The 23,849-nt window shown below is 41.7% G+C and overlaps 1 protein-coding gene across 3 annotated transcripts in view; it reads right to left on the reverse strand.

Moving 5' to 3' along the window:
• Nucleotides 1–23,849, reverse strand: part of fras1 (Fraser extracellular matrix complex subunit 1) — a 564,498-nt gene that overhangs the window by 225,536 nt on the left and 315,113 nt on the right. For all 3 annotated transcript variants that reach the window (XM_072253146.1, XM_072253145.1, XM_072253147.1), the window contains exons 20-26: nucleotides 23,686–23,838; nucleotides 23,430–23,576; nucleotides 21,673–21,819; nucleotides 16,867–17,007; nucleotides 11,879–12,019; nucleotides 11,413–11,553; nucleotides 5,046–5,316 (exon numbers count right to left, since the gene is read on the reverse strand). In XM_072253146.1, the coding sequence (XP_072109247.1) occupies nucleotides 5,046–5,316; nucleotides 11,413–11,553; nucleotides 11,879–12,019; nucleotides 16,867–17,007; nucleotides 21,673–21,819; nucleotides 23,430–23,576; nucleotides 23,686–23,838 (1,141 nt within the window). The remainder of the gene's footprint in view (nucleotides 1–5,045; nucleotides 5,317–11,412; nucleotides 11,554–11,878; nucleotides 12,020–16,866; nucleotides 17,008–21,672; nucleotides 21,820–23,429; nucleotides 23,577–23,685; nucleotides 23,839–23,849) is intronic.

The following is a 23,849-nucleotide window of genomic DNA, read 5'->3' on the forward strand; positions in this document are numbered from 1 at the left end:
GAAGTGTGAGGTGGTACACTTTGGAAGGACAAACTCCAAGGCAGAGTACAAAGTAAATGGCAGGATACTTGGTAGTGTGGAGGAGCAGAGGGATCTGGGGGTACATGTCCACAGATCTCTGAAAGTTGCCTCACAGGTAAATAGGGTAGTTAAGAAAGCTTATGCGGTGTTTAAGAGTCGCGAGGTAATGATGCAGCTCTATAAAACTCTGGTTAGGCTACACTTGGAGTACTGTGTCCAGATCTGATCACCTCACTATAGGAAGGATGTGGAATGATTGGAAAGGGTACAGGGGAGATTTACCAGGATGCTGCCTGGCTTAGAGAGTATGCATTATGATCAGAGATTAAGGGAGCTAGGGCTTTACTCTCTGGAGAGAAGGAGAATGAGAGGAGACATGATAGAAGTATATAAGATATTAAGAGGAATAGATAGAGTGGACAGCCAACGCCTCTTCCCCAGGACACCACTGCTCAATACAAGAGGACATGGCTTTAAGGTAAGGGGTGGGAAGTTCAAGGGGGATATTAGAGGAAGGATTTTTACTCAGAGAGTGGTTGGTGCGTGGAATGCACTGCCTGAGTCAGTGGTGGAGGCAGATACACTAGTGAAATTTAAGGTGAGGAGTTATATGGGAGGCAGGGTTTAAGGGTCAGCACAGCATTGTGGGCCAAAGGGCCTGTACTGTGCAGTACTATTCTATGTTCTATTTGTTCTATGAATACGAGAGTTATAAATAACCAAAATACTGCAGATGTTGCAGATCTAAACTCAAACCCAAAATTGTTGAAAACACTCTAGGGTCTTACGACCCAAAGCCTTAAATGTTTTCACAAATGCCACCTGACCTGTTGACTGTTTCCAGCATTTTTTGTTGATATTGAAGAAATAGTAGAGCTTGCAAAGGCAGTATTCTGAACTGAAAAGATCAGTTTGAACTAAAGTTCCTAATAACAACACAGCAAAAACTCAGCAGGTCAGGCAGCATCTGTGGAAATGAATAAACTGTACACCTTTCAGCCCAAGACCCTTCTTCAGGACTGCAATGGAAGGGGAAGACATCACAAAGTTCCTAATATGCCCTCAGAGACCTCATGTTTCCTTAGCCAATGCCAGTAGAATCCCACTAAAAAATGGGAAACAGGGTTGATTTATAGCTTAAGACTATAAGATATAGAAACAGAAATAGGTCATCTGGCCCATCGAGTCTGCTCCACCATTCAATCATAGCTGATCCTTTTTTCTTCTCCTCCTCAACCCCAGTTCCTGACCTTCTCCCCACAACCTTTGATGCCTTGTCCAATCAAGAACTTACCAATCGCTGCCTTAAATACACCCAACAATCTGGCCTCCACAGCTGCCTGTGGTACCAAATTCCACAAATTCACCGCCCTTTGGCTAAAGAAATTTCTCCGCATCTCTGTTTTGAAAGGACGCCCCTCTATCCTGAGGCTGTGCCCTCTGTCCTAGAATCTCCTACAATGGAAAACATCCTTTCCACACCTACTCTGTCTTGGCCTTTCAGCATTCAAAAGGTTTCAATGACATCCCTCCTCATCCTTCTGAATTCCAGCGAGTACCGACCCAGAGCCACCAAACGTTCCTTGTATGATAACCCTTTCATACCTGGAGTCATCCTTGTGAACCTCCTCTGGACCCTCTCGAATCCCAGCACATATTTTCTAAGATGAGGGGCCCAAAACTCAATACTCAAGGTGAGACCTCACCAGTGCCTTATAAAGCCTCAGCATCACATCCTTGCTCTTGTATTCTAGACCTCTTGAAATGATTGTTAACATGGCATTTGCCTTCCTCACCACCGACTCAACCATCTTTAATAACTTTATTTTCCATCTTTATTTTTCCTTTTCGGGGTTCTTTTGAAGACCCTGACCTGGAGTAACACACCAACTCCGATTCTTTGCGGGAATGAGATGAGCTCTCAGGTTTTTATGACTGGCCGTTGTTTGGCATGCAAAGGGCTCGGCCTAAGTATTCAGCTCAAATTTGGACGTCTAGGCTCTTGAGGCTCTGGAGACGGTCAAACCGAAGGTCGGTGTCACAACAGGAGATCAGTGTGTCATCGGGGGAGTCAGAATATCTGCGGCTATGTGCCCAGAGATTCATAATCTTTGGGCACAGAGCTCGAAAGAGGCGACGTAACGGACTTTTAACACCATAAACCAGCAAGTTGTTTGTTATGTCTCCTAAGTCACTGTGAAAATGGAGACACTGCTTTCTCCCTTATTAGGGAGAGAGTGCGAGCCTGTGGTATGTCAAATACCGGGTGAAACGTGAAGTCTTTGGGGTAACTGCAAGTCTGTGTCTTTGCTGTTGCTTTGCTCATGCTTGAGTGTTCAGAGGCAGGTGCTGATGCTTTTTTTTTGCCGATGGGGGGAGGAGGGACTGTGAGCTGGGGAGGGAACTTTGGAGTTCTAACATTTGACTGTCTTTCATTCTTTGGGGCACTTCTCTGTTTTCATGGATGGTTGTGAAGAAAAAGCATTTCAGGATGTATATTGTATACATTTCTCTGCAAGTTAACCTTCAGGGTGTTCTGCACAAGGACCCCCAAGTCCCTTTGCATCTTAGATTTTTGGATTTTCTCCCCATTTAGAAAATAGTCTGCATATTTATTTCTAGTACAAAAGTGCATGACTATGCACTTTCCAACACTGCATTTTATTTGCCACTTTCTTGCCCATTCTCCTAATCTGTCTAAGTCCTTCTGCATCCTACCTGGTTCCTCAACACTACTTGCCCCTCCACCAATCTTCGCATCTGCAAACTTGGCAACAAAGCCATCTATTCCATCATGTAAGTCATTTATACACAGCATAAAAAGAAGTGGTTCCAACACTGACCCCTGCGGAACACCACTAATCACTGCCAGCCAACCAGAAAAGGATCATTTTATTCCCACTCGCTGCCTCAGTCAATGCTCTAACCATGTTAGTAACTTTCCTGTAATACCATGGGCTCTTAACTTGGTAAGCAGCTTTGCGGCGCCTTGTGAAAGACCGTCTGAAAGTCCAAATATACAACATTCACCACACCCCTTTATCTATCCTACTTGTAATCTCCTCAAAGAATTCCAACAGGTTCGTCAGGCAGAATTTTTCCCTGAAGGAAACCATGCTAACTTTGTTCTATCTTACCCTGTGCCACCAAGTATTCCATCACCTCATCCGTAACAATTGACTTTAACATCTCCCCAACCACTGAAGTCAGGCGAACTGGTCAATAATTTCCTTTCTGCTGCCTCCCACCTTTGTTACAGAGTGAAGTGACATTTGCAATTTTTCAGTCTTCCGGAACCATGCCAAAGGCCAATAATTCTTGAAAGATCATTTCTAATGGCTCCACAATTTCTACCGCTACCTCTTTCAGAACCCTAGAGCGCAGTTCATCTTGTCCGGGTGACTTACTTTTTGAGCACCTTCTCATTTGTAATAGTAACTGCACTCACTTCTCTTCCCTCACACCCTTCAACACCTGGCACACTGCTAGTGAAGACTGATACAAAATACTCGTATAGTTCATCTGCATCTCCTTGTCCCCCGTTATTATTTCTCCTGCCTCAATTTCTATCGGTCCTATATCCACTCTCATTTCTCTTTTATTTTTAACATAATTGGAAAAACTTTTACTATCCACTTTTATATGTGTTACTGCAATTGTTTATATCTGTCTGGAGATCTCATTGGTTTTCTGATTAAGGTAAAGTAAAAGACTGCAAGAAACAGTACGAAATCTCATAACTGGAGTGTATTGAATAAAATGATTTATTTATAATTCATGAGCCCACTAAATCAGAAAGTGCTTACTCCTTCCATAAAACATAGAATATTGAGAGATACTTAATAAATGTGTGAAATTAATTTTTAATTATTTTAATTCCTAATTGATTAATTAGCACCTCTAAATGTTTAGCGATGTGGCCAATGCTCAGTCAATGTGTCAAAATTGTCCTGATTTATCTACTGGCAATGATACCAAAAATTAATTACAAACATAATGCACAGAGTTCGGTGAACGGCTGCTGGCAAAATACTCACTTTGGGCAGTTGTGATTAGTACTATCTTTCTTTTCAGATGTTCACCTCTGTGTCATACATTCAGTTCAACTGCAAGGAGAGCTTTCCCATCGGCACTTTTAAAAAAAAGTGCTGTACTTCCCCTTTGACAGGAGACTTGTCATTGATAGGAGAACCCCAGGAGCTTAAGATAGAGATGTCAGGGACTGTGATGAACAGGGATCTCAACGCTTCATGTTCTCCTTGTGAATGCATGGGTTTCCAATTGGTACTCCAGTCTCCTCCTACATCCCAAAAATATGCTGGTTGGTCAGTTGCCTACTATCATTTTCCCCTTAATGAAGTTTAATAGCAAACAAAAACTGAAGGGAGTTGATGGGCTTGTATGGGAGAGAGAAGCTGAGGTGCTACAAAGAAATAAGGAGGGACAGGACTGATGAGATTCCTGTCCTGGAAATGATCAAGGAACTGATGGAACAAACAATTTCTTTCTCTGTCAACATAAGTGAATGGGCAGGGGGAGAGTATTCTTTGAGGTAGGACAGGTTAAGTTGCTGACTTCCCTTTAAAATGAAGATGTTCCAATTTATTTTATTTATCAAACTGCGTGCTGTACAATGCATCAACAAGGTTCAGCACATATTCTAATAGTTCACTCTTGGTCTAAAAACATCTAGCCTCCTCGTTATTAATGCTGCCATACCCCCATAAAATCCATGATCATACAAATACTTCTCCTGAAGTGTTGTATTTTATACACTTCAAATTTATTTGAAAGAAAGTTGATGTAATTAGATTGAGCATTAAAATTTATATCACACACTGCATTGCTCCTCAAGTTTTGGCTCCCAAATTAAATTTTTGTAAGTTTTGAAGCTTCACCACTACAATAAACAAACCTTTAAAGGATTTGCATATCAATGCAATGTGATGTTCAGAACTGCCAGTGCCTGAAGATCAGACATTCACTGAATAATAAACAGGTCAGATTCTACAGAAGTCACTAACCTAGATTTATCTTTATCATGAATGAAGTAGATGCTGTGTTCCTTCAGCTCGGCGGTGGTGAACGTGTCTCCTTTCTGAAGATTGGTCTTTACCCCTTTCTGCATTCTAGTTAATCTCCCGTTGTCCGGAGAGTCGACAACATAGAGGACAAGGTTCTCACTGGGTGTGTCAGCATCGTATATACTCACGACAGAAGTGTTCAGTACCTGGCTGCCACCAATTCCCACAAATAGAGGGCTAGTCATGTGAATAACAGGTGGATAAATATTACCTGCGAAGATAAAAAAAATTATGTTAACTAAGGATAGATGTATTCACTGAAAAAGTATGGTCTAGAAATTGAGTGCTGCTTCTGAAAGGCTTTTGGGACTGAGGGCTATCAACATTCTCCCGTCCTGAAATAAAGACCCTGGCCTAAGGGTCTATATATCCTATATATCTTGTACCCTGTCAATTGCGTGGCATATTTAAGTGAACTCCAGATATACCAAAGTTCTTTACAGCTAATCATTTCTTTGAAAGTGTAGTAACTGTGATGCACAGAAAGATTATTTGAACTGTAATGTAATAATGACCAGATTTTAATGACTGAATGCTTTTAATGATGTAGGTGGAAGGTCAGAAAAATACTGTAGGGAACTGCTCTTTTATGTCCACCATTTGTAGCTCAGTTGTGGCCTCAGTTTAAGGATCACAAGAACAAGTCCAGGCAAAGTAACCAATTTTTTTGCTTTTTGCCATGGTTGCCATTGACACTGGGAAGGAGTAGTGGCTAATCCTGGGCAACAGAGAATGATGGGCTGTGTTCGTATTTTGATGGGTGAGGGTTTGAGGGAACCAGAAAATCATTGTTCCCTCTAATCTGCAAGGGTGCACAGCTGCACAGTAACTGAAATGCTCCCATGCACATAGCCTTAGTTGCCACACAGCTGGAATTTTTTTATATGTTATGCTTATATAATTTTGAAATCTATGTTGACATAATTGTGAAATATCCTGTAATTATGTGTTAATAAATATAATCCATAAAATTTGTAAATAATAAATGTAGCATAACCTTTACTTTGAAATATTTTGGAGCTTTAACGTATTTCCATTGTCAGTATTTCAAGTTGTAACACCTTTACAAGTTGCAACAATACACATAGAATTGAAGTAGTAGCTCATTGTCAATAAACCACCGGCATGCTGAATGCCAAAGCCATCTAAGTTTAAAAATCTATGAAACGTGAAAGATTTTCTTTGTTATACTCTATTCCATTAAACCCTTCAGTTAATAAATTTAAAAAATACATGATTTTTCAATTTTCATTCTAAATATTCATTGTATGGTTGTTACAAAAAAAAAACATTGAAAGTGCTGCACCATTTTCAGGCCATGCATCAATTCCCTGCTCAAGAAATAGTTGGTCCACGTAGCTGCAGGAATAAATTTAGAATAAATACTTTATTTGAAGAGATTTGGCATGTCAACAAATACACTCAAACACTTCTATAGTTGTACTGTGGAGAGCATTCTGACAGGCTGCATCACTGTCTGGAACGGAGGGGCTGCTGCACAGGACTGAAAGAAGCTGCAGAAGGTTGTAAATCTATTCAGCTCCATCTTGGGCACTAGCCTACAAAGTACCCATCTTTAGGGAGCAGTGTCTCAAAAAGGCAGCGTCCATTAGTAAGGATCTCCTGCACCCAGAGCATGCCCTTTTCTCACTGTTACCATCAGGTAGGAGGTACAGAAGCCTGAAGGCACACACTCAGTGATTCAGGAACAGCTTCTTCCCCTCTGCCATCTGATTCCTAAATGGACATTGAAGCTTTGGACACTAACTCACTTTTCATTATACAGTATATCTGTTTTTGCACATTTTTTAATCTATTCAATATATGTAATTGATTTACTTGTTTATTTATTATGTTTTATTTTATTATTATTATTTTTCTCTCTCTGCTAGATTATGTATTGCATTGAACTGTTGCTGCTAAGTTAACAAATTTCACTCACATGCCGGTGATAATAAACCTGATTCTGATTCTGAGTGTTGCAGATAATTAACCCTTTCTTCCACTTCTGCTGTGTGTCTCAAACATGAGGTTCAAACATATGGGGTGGTGTTACGATGGGATTACTCAGCTCGTTAGGTTTGCATAGAGAACGGACCTGGAATAGTTAGATGCCAACAATGCTTAGATTCATGATCTCTTTCACAGAAGGTAGTAACCTCCATCAGCTGGTAAAGCCAGGCAGAAGACAGTCCCTGAAATCTCAGAGCCAGCAATGCATCTGCTACTGTACAAACAAGACAGAGGATCCAGGGAAACGTCGACCTGCATGGCATGCCTAACTTATTCCAGGCTATCAGAATTTCAATTGGACAAAACTCCCTCCAATGGTGGAATGGCTCCTGCTCATCAGGGAAGATCGCACCATCTTTCAGTGACTCTTAAGAGACTGCAAGTATCAGGAGAAAAAAATAGACTCTGTGGGTCAGGCAGTATCTGTGGAGGGAAATGGACAATTGACATTCTGTATTAAGGATCTTCATCTGACGAAAAGGTAAAGCCAGCATAAAGAAGTGAAGAGGGAGAGTGGAGCAAGAGCTGGTCGGCGTTAGATGAATCCAGGTGAGGAGTGGTGAAAGGCAGATGGAGGAAGAAAGAGTGGAAACGGTGACGGAGCCAGGGGGTGATAAATGGAGACAACAGAGAGCTGCAGATGATAGACTCTGATAGGGAAAGTAGGTGGAGCATGGAATCAAAGGAGGGGTGGTGAGGCGAGCAAAAGGGAAAGAGTATGGGGAGGAGACACTGCGAAGAGTGTGTGAGCAAAAGGCACATGAGGTATGTGGAGGAAGGGAAAGAAACAGGATGATTGGGAGGGGTTGTAAGGGGTGTGCGTGTGTGCATATATACAGGAACTGGGAGGCTCAGAAGGAGAAAGAGAAGAAAAAGTAGAGAGGGTGTATGTTAACTGAAATTGGAGTATTTGTAGTTCTTGCTGTTAGTTTGTAGACTACACAGGCTCAATACCAGATGCTGCTCCTCTACTTTGTACTTGGCCTCACCTGGAAATAGAGGAAGCAGAGGATATTTAAATGCAAACAACAGGAATTCTGCAGATGCTGGAAATTCAAGCAACACACATCAAAGTTGCTGGTGAACGCAGCAGGCCAGGCAGCATCTGTAGGGAGAGGTGCAGTCGACGTTTCAGGCCGAGACCCTTCGTCAGGACTAACTGAAGGAAGAGTGAGTAAAGGATTTGAAAGTTGGAGGGGGAGGGGGAGGGGGAGGGGGAGATCCAAAATGATAGGAGAAGACAGGAGGGGAAGGGATGGAGCCAAGAGCTGGACAGGTGATTGGCAAAAGGGATACGAGAGGATCATGGGACAGGAGGTTCGGGAAGAAAGACAAGGGGGGGGGACCCAGAGGATGGGCAAGAGGTATATTCAGAGGGACAGAGGGAGGAAAAGGAGAGTGAGAGAAAGAACGTGTGCATAAAAATAAGTAACAGATGGGGTACGAGGGGGAGGTGGGGCCTAGCAGAAGTTAGAGAAGTCGATGTTCATGTCATCAGGTTGGAGACTACCCAGACGGAATATAAGGTGTTGTTCCTCCAACCTGAGTGTGGCTTCATCTTTACAGTAGAGGAGGCTGTGGATAGACATGTCAGAATGGGAATGGGATGTGGAATTAAAATGTGTGGCCACTGGGAGATCCTGCTTTCTCTGGCGGACAGAGCGTAGATGTTCAGCAAAGCAGTCTCCCAGTCTGCGTCGGGTCTCGCCAATATATAAAAGGCCACATCAGGAGCACCGGACGCAGTATATCACCCCAGTGGACTCACAGGTGAAGTGTTGTCTCACCTGGAAGGACTGTTTGGGGCCCTGAATGGTGGTAAGGGAGGAAGTGTAAGGGCATGTGTAGCACTTGTTCCGCTTACACGGATAAGTGCCAGGAGGGAGATCAGTGGGGAGGGATGGGGGGGACGAATGGACAAGGAAGTTGTGTAGGGAGCGATCCCTGCGGAATGCAGAGAGAGGGGGGGAGGGAAAGATGTGCTTAGTGGTGGGATCCCGTTGGAGGTGGCAGAAGCGGAGGATAGATGGGTTAGTGTGGGAAAGAGGCAACAAATTAAATGGGCTTGTAATTCAGATGCAGGTGCCTGGCAAAGCAGTTGCCAAGTCTTCACTTGGTCTCACTGATGTGAGGACGCAACATCGAAAGCACCAAGCGCAAGGAATGAGATTGGAAGAAGCGCAAATGAATCTCTGCCTCATCATGAATGTTTTTTTTGGGTCCTGGATGGTGGTGAGAGAGAAAATGAAGGGATTGGTGTTACATCTCTACCATTACCGGGCAAGGTGTCTGGGGAAGGGGACTGGTGGAAGAGAGGAAAGAGATGAACAGACCGAGGAGTGACAGAGAGAGCAGTCCCACAGAAGGCAGAAAGATGTTGGCAGCAGAAGGTGTGGCTGGTGGTAGACCTTGCTGCAGCTAGCATAAATAGCAAAGGATGTTGAGCTAGATGTGAAGGTTAGCAGACTGAAAGGTAAGGTCTATAGGCCAGCCACTGGCCCTCTCTCACCCTCCCCTCTCCTCTTTATACTGGCTACCTTCCCTCTCTACCCTCTTTTCTGCTGCAGGGCTTCATCCTGAAACTTGGCAATTTCTCCCTCTGCCCCCTCACAGATGCTGCTTGACTTGTTGAGCAGGATTTTTTTTGCTATAAAAATGCAACTGAATTTGTTCATCTCACCTTTCACTTAGGCTACCATTTATGTAACCAATTTCATGGATTGATTTACAGATAAAAATTATATGTTTGCTTTGCAGTCTTAGCAATTGAATCAATTTTACCCACAAGTCTCCTAACTTCTTTATTCTGCAAAGTCTGAAGGAAATCAATGTTACAGCTATTTTCCAGTTTTATCCACCTGATCACATAGGTATTTACCAAACATTTCTCTGTATATAAAGGTAGCCTTGTACTTGACAACATAGGAGATAGATGTTATCTAAAATCAAGATATCACACCACCTGACGTGCCAGGCAAAAGGTTCAAGCAACATCTGGCTTTTTTGATCAAATCACTACCTTGTCTAATACATCTGAAATGGTTACTGGAGTTCTAAACCTCTCCTTCAATCAATGAAAAGGAATTATTGTGTCTAGTTATCTTCCTTTAGTTCTGTTAGGGTAGAAATTCTTCAAGTGAATTGGATTTCTGAAGTGGAATGCAATCTGCACATGTCAACACATCAGACACATTGCCAAGAGAATGAATTTCTATTGCATGACCTCTTAGAGCAAATAAATGGCAGACTTTGCAAGTAAGGAGACTTTTGTAAGATTAATTCCTCATGTCTTATCTATGGAATGATCCACAACATCCATTAGGTAAGCAGAAAGGGGGTGGCACGGGAATGCAGTAGTTCAGTACAGGCTGCTGCCTGGAAGGAGTTTGTACATTCTCCCCGTGACTACTGGGTTTCCTCCGGGTGCTCCGGTTTCCTCCCACAGTCCAAAGACATACCAGTTGGTAGCTTAATCAGTCATTGTAAATTGTCCCGTGATTAGGCTAGAATAAAATTGGTAGATTGCTGTGAAGCACATCTCAAAAGGCCTATTCAACACTCTCTCAATCAATCAATAAATGAAAAATAAATAAATTAACCAGTAAGTAAGAAAGAAAGCGGGGAGGTAAGCCACAGCACAAGCATGGCCCCACTCCAAGAATGGTTGAAGATTTTTGAGGTCATATTGGCAAATGCATTGACCTTGATATAGTTTCAAAATAAGTGAGGTGCAGGTTTCTTACAGTTAATGTTTCCTTGTCCTGTGTGCCATTTAAAAAGGTGCTCTGGCAGAGTAGTACTACATTTTGTAAAACAGGGATTGAATGGTTCATGAAGCCTGATTTTTGCCTGAGGCTTAGTAATACAGTATTATTAGTGTAATTCCAGTGTTATTAACTGTACAACAGATTATGCTGCAGATCAATCTCAACTTTGTTATTATTTCTCTGAATTGCAGTTCAGTCCTCTCTTGAACATGGGCTGTCAGCTGGGCTTTGCAATGTATGTTGTACAATGAATACAGACAGCAAAAGCTCCTCCTGAAGCTCAGGATACAGCAGTCACCTCCACACCAAGTGGAACTGCACTAGTTTCACTCTCTTCATGGAACTATGCTTCATGAGCAGTTGTTCCTTTGCACTCCCAACCTCCCTGTCTTGATGAGATCCCCCTGTGAGGATTGTGTCAAGGGAGTTGAATGAACAGGAAACCATCCTACTTCGATGAAATTATACAATAGCACAGAAATCACACTTGCTATTCTCCCAATTTCCTTGCTTCTACAATCACTTACCTTCACATATTCTCTCGTGCACATTGCCATAGTAACCTGGACCGCAGTCAGAAACACAAAGTGTGTTCTTCAGAAAGGTGGTGCTATCACAACGCTTGCACTGCAAGGCACTGTCACATTCCAAACACCCACTCAAGCAATCTGGAGGAGAGGATGGAACAGGTTAAAATGTTGCAGTGGTGGAGAGCCACAACAATAACTGAACAGTCGTATCCAGGAGACCAGAGCCACAGGCACCTTCTAACTAAGTGTCAATGTTTCGAGAAGAGAAAATGCTGAATAACATATATAACGTAATGTGTCATTTGTGTTAACAATCAACAAAATCTAACAATGTGCTGCAGACAGCATGCAAGTGTCACTACACATTCCTACGCCAATATAGATGTAACATCACTACAATTATGGGAGTGGTCTCTGTACTAAAAACTGTTTGCTTTCTTTGTAGAAGTAGCCATTGTCTCACCTACGCATCTTTGATGATCGTGATCAGAGTGGTATCTTTTTCCACAGTCTTGAACACATTGTGTTCCTAACAGTAGGTAAGGTGTCTCGCAATGGATGCACACATTGTATCTGATACACTTCAAGCAGCGTTCATTACATCCTACAGAATACACAATAAATACAGTCATTTCACATCTTCTACAACAACCTGCTCAAATTTTGATCACAGGAAGGAGTGTTTCAGTAACATCAATAGAAAGAAGAACTGTTAAGTCTATTGTTAATGTTTCTAGGAAACATGAACACAGTTGATTCCTAATAAGATGAATACTTATGAATCTTATCTTCAAAATGTTTGCTAAAAATGCACAACATAGGAAGATTCTTTATGGTCACTTATCTTCAAATTTAAGGGCTTTATGCAGGAAGGAATGCAAATATATGGGAACAAAAATAATTCTAATCACTGATTCCCAAATACTTCTCAATAGTGGAAAATGGAACTTCAGTCAGATCTGTACAAGAGCTATGAAAATTAGCATATTGCACAATTAGTGAACTCTCAGACTATATCTAGGGATCAACTAGCTTCAGTTTATGAAAAATATATTTTGCAATTTTAATTACTGATTACTCATTTTATTTGGCGACTATAATTGAAAGGATCTAGAAATGTAAGCATATTATACACACCTACCTTCATGCACTAAATTACTAAATACAGTGGATTCTGATGAGCTGATACACATCGGGACCCGCACAGTATGTTCTAATTAAGCAGCTGCCCCAATTAGCCAAAGTTTCATGGATTTAGTTAAAAAGGTATAAAAAAGACAAACTACTGTTTAACTGAGTAACAAATTATGTATTTAAATGAATTACAGAACAAATTGGAACACTACCAATGCTACTACAGCACTTGGGGCGACACGGTAGTTTAGTGGTTAGCACATCGTTTAACAGAACAAACAACTCGGGTTCAGTTCCAGCAGCTGCTGGTAAGAAGTTTTTATGTTCTCCCCGTAACTGCGTGGGTTTCCTCCGGGTGCTCCGATTTTCTCCCACAGTCCAAAGTACTGGTTGGTAGGTTAACTGGTTATTGTAAATTGTCCCATGCGTAGGCTAGCATCAAATTGGAGGGGGGATTTCTGGGTGATGTCAAAGGGCCAGAAGGGCCTATTCCACACTATAGTTCAATAAATAAATAATACCGTGTATTAGTTCCTACTAGTTATGGATGGAGAAGTTTGTCTAATGTACACTGTTGTGTTCTTTTGATTGACTGTGAATCAACACGGACACCAAGTGCAGATAATGAACTTCCCTCATACAATGATTTTTATGATCATGTCCCCAAATCTTCATTTTTATCGTAACTTTCAAGATGATTGTCGACACAATTCTTGTATGTTAGATCTGGAAACCAGGGGGAATGCTATACTAGATCTAGTACTAGGTAATGAACCGGGTCAGGTCACAGATCTCTCAGTGAGGGATCTCTCAGTGAGGCATCTGAGGGACAGTGACCACCGCTCCCTGGCCTTTAGCATTATCATGGAAAAGGACAGAATCAGAGAGAACAGGAAAATTTTTATTTGGGGAAAGGCAAATTATGAAGCTATAAGGCTAGAACTTGCAGGTGTGAATTGGGATGATGTTTTTGCGGGGAAATGTACTATGGACATGTGGTCAATGTTTAGAGAGCTCTTGCGGGATGCTAGGGATAAATTTGTCCCGGTGAGAAAGATAAAGAATGGTAGGGTGAAGGAACCATGGGTGACAAGTGAGGTGGAAAATCTAGTCAGGTGGAAGAAGGCAGCATACATGAGGTTTAGGAAGCAAGGATCAGATGGGTCTATTGAGGAATATAGGGAAACAAGAAAGGAGCTTAAGAAGGGGCTGAGAAGAGCAAGAAGGGGACATGAGAAGGCCTTGGCGAGTAAGGTAAAGGAAAACCCCAAGGCATTCTTCAATTACGTGAAGGAAAAAAGGGTGACCGGAGTGAAGGTAGGACTGATTAGAGATAAAGGTGGGAAGATGTGCCTGAAGGCTGTGGAAGTGAGCGAGGTTCTCAATGAATACTTCTCTTCGGTATTCACCAATGAGAGGGAACTTGATGATGGTGAGGACAATATGAGTGAGATTGATGTTCTGGAGCATGTTGATATTAAGGGAGAGGAGGTGTTGGAGTTGTTAAAATACATGAGGACAGATAAGTCCCCGGGGCCTGACAGAATATTCCCCAGGCTGCTCCACGAGGCGAGAGAAGAGATTGCTGAGCCTCTGGCTAGGATCTTTATGTCCTCGTTGTCCACGGGAATGGTACCGGAGGATTGGAGGGAGGCAAATGTTGTCCCCTTGTTCAAAAAAGGTAGTAGGGATAGTCCGGGTAATTATAGACCAGTGAGCCTTACGTCTGTGGTGGGAAAGCTGTTGGAAGAGATTCTTAGAGATAGGATCTATGGGCATTTAGAGAATCATGGTCAGATCAGGGACAGTCAGTATGGCTTTGTGAAGGGTAGATCGTGTCTAACAAGCCTGATAGAGTTCTTTGAGGAGGTGACCAGGCATATAGATGACGGTAGTGCAGTGGATGTGATCTATATGGATTTTAGTAAGGCATTTGACAAGGTTCCACACGGTAGGCTTATTCAGAACGTTAGAAGGCATGGGATACAGGGAAGTTTGGCCAGGTGGATTCAGAATTGGCTTGCCTGCAGAAGGCAGAGGGTGGTGGTGGAGGGAGTACATTCAGATTGGAGGATTGTGACTAGTGGTGTCCCACAAGGATCTGCTCTGGGACCTCTACTTTTCATTATTTTTATTAATGACCTGGATGTGGGGGTAGAAGGGTGGGTTGGCAAGATTGCAGACGACACAAAGGTTGGTGGTGTTGTAGATAGTGTAGAGGATTGTCAAAGATTGCAGAGAGACATTGATAGGATGCAGGAGTGGGCTGAGCAGTGGCAGATGGAGTTCAACCCAGAGAAGTGTGAGGTGGTACACTTTGAAAGGACAAACTCAAGGCAGAGCACAAAGTAAATGGCAGGATACTTGGTAGTGTGAAGGAGCAGAGGGATCTCAGGGTACATGTCCACAGATCCCTGAAAGTTGCCTCACAGGTGGATAGGGTAGTTAAGAAAGCTTATGGGGTGTTAGCTTTCATAAGTCGAGGGATAGAGTTTAAGAGTCGTGATGTAATGATGTAGCTCTATAAAACTCTGGTTAGGCCACACTTGGAGTACTGTGTCCAGTTCTGGTCACCTCACTATAGGAAGGATGTGGAAGCATTGGAAAGGGTACAGAGGAGATTTACCAGGATGCTGCCTGGTTTAGAAAGTATGCATTATGATCAGAGATTAAGGGAGCTAGGGCTTTACTCTTTGGAGAGAAGGAGGATGAGAGGAGACATGATAGAGGTGTACAAGATAATAAGAGAAACAGATAGAGTGGATAGCCAGCACCTCTTCCCTAGGGCACCACTGCTCAATACAAGAGGACATGGCTTTAAGGTAAGGGGTGGGAAGTTCAAGGGGGATATTGGAGGAAGATTTTTTTTACTCAGAGAGTGGTTGGTGTGTGGAATGCACTGCCTGAGTCAGTGGTGGAGGCAGATACACTAGTGAAGTTTAAGAGACTACTGGACAGGTATATGGAGGAATTTAAGGTGGGGGCGTATATGGGAGGCAGGGTTTGAGGGTCGGCACAACATTGTGGGCCGAAGGGCCTGTACTGTGCTGTACTATTCTATGTTCTATGTTAATTCTTGGTAGTTCCTAACTTACTGAAGTAGTGAACTCATTTCAGTTTCACTCCCAGCTGTTTCTAGTATCGCCAAGCCCGAATGCTTGAAACTTCAGTCAGGAGAACAGTTCTGAATTGTCTTACAGCTTATTTCTCAACTGTCTGTGACAAAATTCACTGCTATTTGAACACAAATACATACGCTATTTAAAAACTGTTTGCTCTAAGCACGGTGTAGTGTCTAACAGTCACGCAAGTGCATGCAACTGACGCTCGTTAGAAACTGTTTGGCAACAGTGTCCCGTCCCATTTAAGCAGCATAGTGTCCCAAGTATACAAAGGGAATCCCAACTAATTTATCGATCAGCTTTTGTTCTTGAAGGGTTGACCCAAACAGGTGGCTGCCCCGATTAATCAATGGACCAATTAACCAGAATCCACTATATTCCAACACCGCCTGATGCACGTTGCTCAGCATGGTAATTTAAACTGCTGATTCTGCACATCAGACTCACCTAAGGACTCTGCTGGAGAGACACTTCAATCAACTTTCATGCAGTACACATTTGACCTCATTGCTGCAACACGGAATGCAAACATATGACTAAGAAACGGTGCGGAACTTGATCAGCAAAGCTGGTCTTAATGTAGGAAGGTGTCCTGCTCAAGTGTTTCCCTGCATTATGCTTAGGGAGTCTGTCACAGAAGACAATAATGAATTCTTCCTCCATGGGCTCACAGACTGGCTGTGTCTGCACATTGTTGTTAAAGGCCTTCTACCTTTATCGACCTTTCCTATTCTCATCCCTATTGTCACAGTTTCATCGGAGCATTGGAGAATGGGTTGTTTGATTCTGAGTATGTTTATCCACTAACTGTGCCAACACGAAGAGCATCTGCCTCACCGCAATCAGCCGAGGCTCCCATTATAAACAGCTGCTTCAATTGCTCACCTAGAGAGCAACGTTGCACTGATCAGCTTGCACTTTGCATGCAACTCCAAAAATTAGGCACAGCTACTTGGATTTTGTCATTATGCCCTATATGATATGGTAATGGTATTAGTGCAATGGTGCCTCTTTAGCATGTGTTTCTCTGCAAAATATAATTTCTGGGCAAAAGTTTTGCAAACGACAGATGATTCATGGTACCTCAATAAAATAATCGTTAGTGATTGGATAAGTAACAATACTTCGGAACCTGACACTTTCCTGCTTTCCTGTTGCATATAACATTAAAGTACAAATAACAATGAAGGCTTACGTATGCATTCGTCTCCTGCTTTGTAGAAGCCTGCTTTACACTGTTCTACACAGGAGCCCTCTTGCAAAATATAGCCATCCATGCACTGTAGGCAGTCAGTTTTGAGGGGTCCCTTACAAGCATTGCAGGTCCAGTCACACTCTATCAAAATAAAAACCACTGTTAGTTCTTTAAAGATAACACATTAATGTGCTTATTTTTAAACAGAGCCAGCTACGCATCCTGGCTAAATTGATTCCGTTTGTTCTGAGAGATCAGTAAAAAATGGATCTGCACCCATAGATGTGCAGCCCCTTTTGCCAAAAACAATATACCAGAATTGGAGACAAAGATCTGGTAACAGTTTTTCTAATTGTTGAAATGCTGTGGAATACGTTTGAAATACATTGTCAGTACATTAAGCCAATTTTGAAGACTCACCTTGTTCAGTATGTTTGCAAAAGAAAAGGGCTATAATTCAACAACTATCAAAAATTGGTTCCAAAATCAATATATCTTGAGCGAATCTAATTTTAAAGATGGTGTACCCAGGGACGGTAGTGTTTAAGTACACTGACATGAAGGCTGCTGACATCCTATTACAGTACGTTGATGGGTAAAATGCACAGTGATAGTAACTTCAATGCAGACCAGATGGGAGGGTCAAATATTCATTTGCTTGTAGCTGTCAGAGAGATCAATGGATAAATGCACTACCGTGTCATACCCAGCCATGCAGACATAAAGTGTTTTGAAGCATTTTTGGTCACAGCAGCTATGGAAGCAGAAGTAAAATTATCCATAATTCCTGTGTCCCACCACTGCCTGTAAGGCATCTGTACATTCTTCCTGGTGTACCAGTTGGTAGGTTAACTGGTCATTGTAAATTGCCCATGGATTAGGCTGGGTTAAATCTGGGGTTGCTGGATGGCGAGGCGCGAAGGGCCACAAGGGCTTATTCCACGCTGTATCTCAATAAATAAATAAAATAAACGATCACCCAATGACTTTAGATGAAAGTGAAAAGGTGTAGATTTCAGCAGAAGACAACACTGTACAGAATCAGGATCAGAATCAGGTTTATTAGGCATATGATGTGAAATTTGTTAACTTAGCAGCAGCAGTTCAATGCAATACATAATCTAGCAAAAAGAGAAAAATAATAAATAAAATAAAACATAATAATAAATAAACAAATCAATTACGTACATTAAATAGATTAAAAAAACATGCAAAAACAGAAATACTGTATATGAAAAAATGAGAAGTAGTATTCAAAGCTTCAATATCCATTTAAGAATCGGATGGCAGAGGGGAAGAAGCTGTTCCTGAATCGCTGAGTGTGTGCCTTCAGGCTCTTGTACCTCCTACCTGATGGTAACAGTGAGAAAAGGGCATGCTCTGGGTGCAGGAGGTCCTTAATAATGGATGCTGCCTTCCTGAGACACCGCTCCCTAAAGACGTCCTGGGTACTTTGTAGGCTCGTGCCCAAGATGGAGCTGACTAGACTTCTAACCTTCTGCAGCTTCTTTCAGTCCCGTGCAGTAGCCCCTCACCCGCCCTGCTGTACCAGACAGTGATGCAGCCTGTCAGAGTGCTCTCCATGGTACAATTATAGAAGTTTTTGAGTGTATTTGTTGACATGCCAAATCTCTTCAAACTCGTAATAAATTATAGCCTCTGTCTTGCCTTCTTTATAACTATATTGATATGTTGGGACCAGGTTAGATCCCCAGAGATCTTGACACACAGGAGCTTGAAGCTGTTCACTCCCTCCACTTCTGATCCCTCTGTGAGTATTGGTATGTGTTCCTTCGTCTTACCCTTCCTGAAGTCCACAATCGACTCTTTCATCTCACTGACATCGAGTGTCAGGTTGTTGCTGCAGTACCATTCCACTAGTTGGCATATCTCACTCCTGTACACCATCTCGTCACCACCTGAGATTCTACCAACAATGGTTGTATCATCAGCAAATTTATAGATGGTGTTTGAGCTGTGCCTAGCCACATAGTCATGTGTATATAGAGAGTAGAATAGTGGGCTAAGCACACACCCCTGAGGTGCGCCAGTGTTGATCGTCAGCAAGGAGGATATGTTATCACCAATCCGCGCAGACTGTGGTCTTCCAGTTAGTAAGCCAAGTGTAGGGGGAGGCACAGAGGCCAGGTTCTGCAACTTCTCAATCAGGATTGTGGGAATGATGGTATTAAATGACAATATCATCAAAGGTTAATGATGTCCCTAACAACAACCTTCTCGCCTTAAAGCAATGGCTGCATTGGTCAAGTTACAATAGGGGATACTCTGCTGAAACTCACCCTTCTCCTTGCTGAGTTGGAGTCTTTCTCCCTTTAGGTGGACACCATTAAACCAGCCTTACCAATACACAGCCTTGGGCAGCGTGAGAGGATGGAGAAGAGGAGACTACTGCCAAGAGTACATTTTCAATATAGCCCACCCAACCACAATGGGCATAGAACCCAAATGCCCAATTTCAGTCTGATATAATGATACAATTTCTTAGATTTAGATAAAAATAAGATGTAATTGTATAGTTTGCTAAAGTAGTTAAATAAGTGAGTAAGCTATCTGCAACATTTGGTTGTCAAAGAGCTTTAAAGCATTATTATCCAATCTGATTTAAATGTATAATGTGTGACAAAGGTACACATAGACTAAGATGTTAACTGTCCTGTGCTGGCACCAGTGGGATCAGCAGTTGGTCTGCCAGCTGTCTTCAGGAGAAAGAGAGATAAGGAAAACAATGGAGCAGCATTTGGAGATGTTAATGAAGAGACGGGAGAGCTGTCAAGACCGGCTCCTCTTTGAACCCTGAACTGTTTGAAGTGATGGGCATGCGATACCCCAGCAGGGGGATAGAAAGGGACAGGTTCGCTAAGGCAAGACACACACGACACCACGAGGTAACGAGACCCTGGAAGCGGTGCGCCTCCCCACAAGTCGGTGGGAGTTTTGGAGGGCTGGTCGCAGGACCAAGCCATAGATGCACAGGGTGGAAAGGTACGATCGGCGGGAACCTGGTGTGTGTCCGCCCTTGCCTGGGTGCCAGGTTCACCGCAGAGAAACAATCATATCTGGAAACGGAGGGGTCACAGTCGGTGATCTCAGAAGACATTACAAAGGGCTCGCCCGAAAGCTGACTGCGAAGAATGTCGAAGGTCTGTGTGGAAGCCGTTTGGATATTCATTCACTTTTGCTCTCTCTCTCCTCCCTCCCCACCCCCGTCCATTGCCACGGCAGTGATTACTGTGAACTCAACTGAACTCAATTGAACTGAACTTTGCGTCACTTTGAAACTGGTCATTTACCCCTAGACGACGATAGAGCTTGATTGATCCTATTATCCTAGTTTCTGTGTACATGTGTGTTTATCATTGCTGAACTGTTGTATTCATTATCCTTTTGATTAGAGTACTGTGTTGCTTATTTCTTTAATAAAACTTTCTTAGTTCCAGTAATCCAGACTCCAACTGAGTGATCCATTTCTGCTGGTTTGGCAAACCAGTTACGGGGTACGTAACAAATGTAACAGGTAACAACATAGCTAAAGGCCATAGTGATTGCATTAAATGACAGAAGTTTAAACTCAAAACTGTAATGCATTCAGTTCAGATACAATTCCTTTCCTCTGCAGTTTACACAATATATTTTATATTACACTATGATTGCCTACTGTTATTATGTCACCTCCTCTGTCAATATTGGGGGTGGGGGTGGGGTTGGTACATACAGTATGTGTAAGTTCCAACCTGAACGTCTGGATTTACTAAAGAGTAAACAAATAGAAGAGCAATCAATGGTAAAGACAGCAGAGGCAAAAAACTTATAATACAACACTGAATATTAAATAAAGGTAGCAGAGTCAAATCTCCAAATATAATAAAATGAAATATACACTTAGCCCCAAAATAAAATTACTGACATCACTGTACAATTCACTGATGAAACTATCCTTTAACCACTCAAGAGTAAATTCAGATGTCTAAATTTTCATTAACGTTAAACAAAATTAAATTCAAATAAAGAGCCCAACTTATTACTAACTTCTCCATAAATATTTGGCAATCTAATCACCCCAGTTAATGAAATATATGGATTTCAAATATTCATATATCACTGAAACCTTTCGCAGGATTTTCAAAATTGTAATCTGTTGTTGATTTAATTTTCTCTAATTCTTTATAAAAAAAAGAACAACTTAGTTCAAGACTATTTCAAGTCACATTACTCTTAAGCCAAATGTAGCAATTATTTCCAAGGGCCATTTGATTTAGCAACTATCTAATCCCTTTACAACACTTTCCTACCTTTCTAAAGGAAGTGTTTAACACATTCTTCATGCTATAATTTGCATTTTTTTCTACTCTGCGTAAAATAAGCAAGCTATACTCGGAATCACAAGGGCACACCTAGCAAACAAGGGATGCTACTGCACACAGTTTTAATCATGCTGAAAAGCAAAAGAGCCTGAAGCTCAAACTGGCATCAATCACTCTGCATAACAATGCTCTCAGTCGAATATTCACCTTTTACATTGTTATTCAAGTACATTTTTAAAAATTGCTTATAAAATTACAACTGTTTCTTTACTCGGGTAAGTGATTTACAGAACTCCAGATGAAGAATCTTCCGTGAATGTCTGCTGTTCACAGGATTCAACAAGAAGCTGCACACTGGCTTCAAATGTCCACATCATACTACCACATTTTTTGATAATTATTTTCAGAATTAAAACAAATGGGAAAACTAATGAAATAAAGAAAACCAGATCTCTGAAAGAAGTGACTAGATGAACTATCTTACCTTGACAAATTCCTGAAGAATAGTCAATGTAGTACTGTTGGGAACAGGTCCCATATTGACATTCGCCAAAGAGTAAAACTTTAGTTGGGTCTTTACAGGTCAAACAGGCTGAATCTGACTCACAAGTCAAACATTGACTACTGCAGGCTAAAAGATAAAAGGGAGGAAATTGATTGAGATATTTCACCCTAAAAAAAACAAACTATATTATCAAAGACTACATCTCATCTAAAAATGAATCAGGTTACAGAAGGCCTGGACTAAATGTCTACATGTTGTTTGATTATTAACTTCATTTTGCCACACTGTTGGCTGCAAATGTTAAAAACAAATGCCACAACAACTGGAGAACTAGCAATCAACTTAATGAATGAATTCAGGGTACAGGAGCCTGAAGGGCCATACAATATTTTTTCTTGCCCTCTGCTATCACAGTCCCATGAACACTATTTCATTATTTGTCTTTTCCAGTTTACTTCTGCGACTTATAGTAATTTATATGCCATTCACTGCATTGCTGCCACAAAACAACAAATTTAACTGAATACGTCAGGGATAATAAACCAGATTCTGATTCTGAAATGATCACAAGAATTTCAAATCGTCGCCAGAAGTGATAAGAATCTTTTAAATCAACAAGCCCAACTGAGATCAAAACGGCCTGATAATGTATTAACTAGACTAGAAATAAAACAAAATGCTTAAGAACTCTTCAGTGCTAGAATTATTTGAGGACACTTTGGCGGCAACGCAAATAAGACAAATAATAGTTATCAGAGATCCATACAATTACATAACTAACTCCACATCTGGCAGCACAGCATGAGATCCTTTTGTGTTCAGTGAATCATTTACAATATCAAGAGCATCAGCAGCCTTATAAAGTTAATAAGGCAAAGAGGTAACATTCTCAAAAATGTTATCATGGGAAAAACACTTCAGTTTGTGAACACAATGACTAAAAATACAATTTGACACCGGAGAATTTCAAACAACTTAATGATATCTCAAGGCCAACAGAAAATTATTGTCTGTAAATTGTTTCTATATTTATGTGATTAACTGTTGAGGAATCTTCATTGTAGTCTATTAATGAGAGTATTAATGAGAATAATACAGGAAGCCTCTGAAACTCATAAGAAGAGGAAAATATTCCCACTATTGCAACTGTTCACTGCTATCCGGTCACATCTCTTCAAACTATACGTGTGTATTGATCAGGTGAATCCATCATATGGATTGCCTCGTTAAGTCCCTTTTCTTCCCCTTTCTGATGTTTGATCTGATCAACTGAACCTCTTAACCACGTCTGCGTACTTTTGCGCACTGAGCTGCTTCCACATGATTGGTTGATTAGTTATTTACATTAATGAGCAAGTGTATCTAATAGAGTGCCCACTGAGTGCTCACTCTGATGAAACTTCTTGCAACATACATGGAATAGTTTTTCCTTCCCACTGCACACGGAAAATATCTGCTTTATTTGTAACACACTCCAACTTTATGCCACACATACAGTCATTTATATCTACATTTACAATAGGGTCCTCTGTTATTGCTTCTAAAGGCATGTGCTCCTCATTTTTTATTCACAGAACAAATTCACATTTTGTAACTATTGATGATGGCAGCTCACTGGGGGTGTAAAGTTAGAGGTTCCACCGCCCCGCTCAGTACAAGTCCCAACAAGCAATCAGCAGGTTTTCACATATATGAAGGCAGGGTTTCACATAGCACATGGTCACAGAGATACCCACGCTGGCAGATCCGGTCACTATCACTGTAATACGCTTGGGGGCAGGCACTCATACACATGCCATTCTGGGCAAGAACCAGGCCTGCTTCACAGTCAGTGCAACCATAAGCTCCTCCACTACTGCAGGCTTTGCATGATGGATGGCATCCTAAAATTGTCATAGGAAAGACAAGAATTATTGACCTTCCCAATTTCAATAAAAACTGAAGCTACAAATATTTACTATTAAGTGCTTATTTATAATTATTATTACTTACTTCTGCAAGTACCGCTGCTCATGACGTACCCCTTAGGGCAATGAGAAATACAGTGGTCTCCAAGCAACAGCTCGTGGTTGTCCTTACAGGTCAGGCAGACACTGCCTGCACCTTGAAGGTTAGCCACACACCGCTGACACTCTGCATGACAAGCTGAAACAAAT

Source organism: Mobula birostris, chromosome 3, assembly GCF_030028105.1.
Source record: "Mobula birostris isolate sMobBir1 chromosome 3, sMobBir1.hap1, whole genome shotgun sequence".
In the NCBI taxonomy this organism is placed as follows: domain Eukaryota; kingdom Metazoa; phylum Chordata; class Chondrichthyes; order Myliobatiformes; family Myliobatidae; genus Mobula; species Mobula birostris.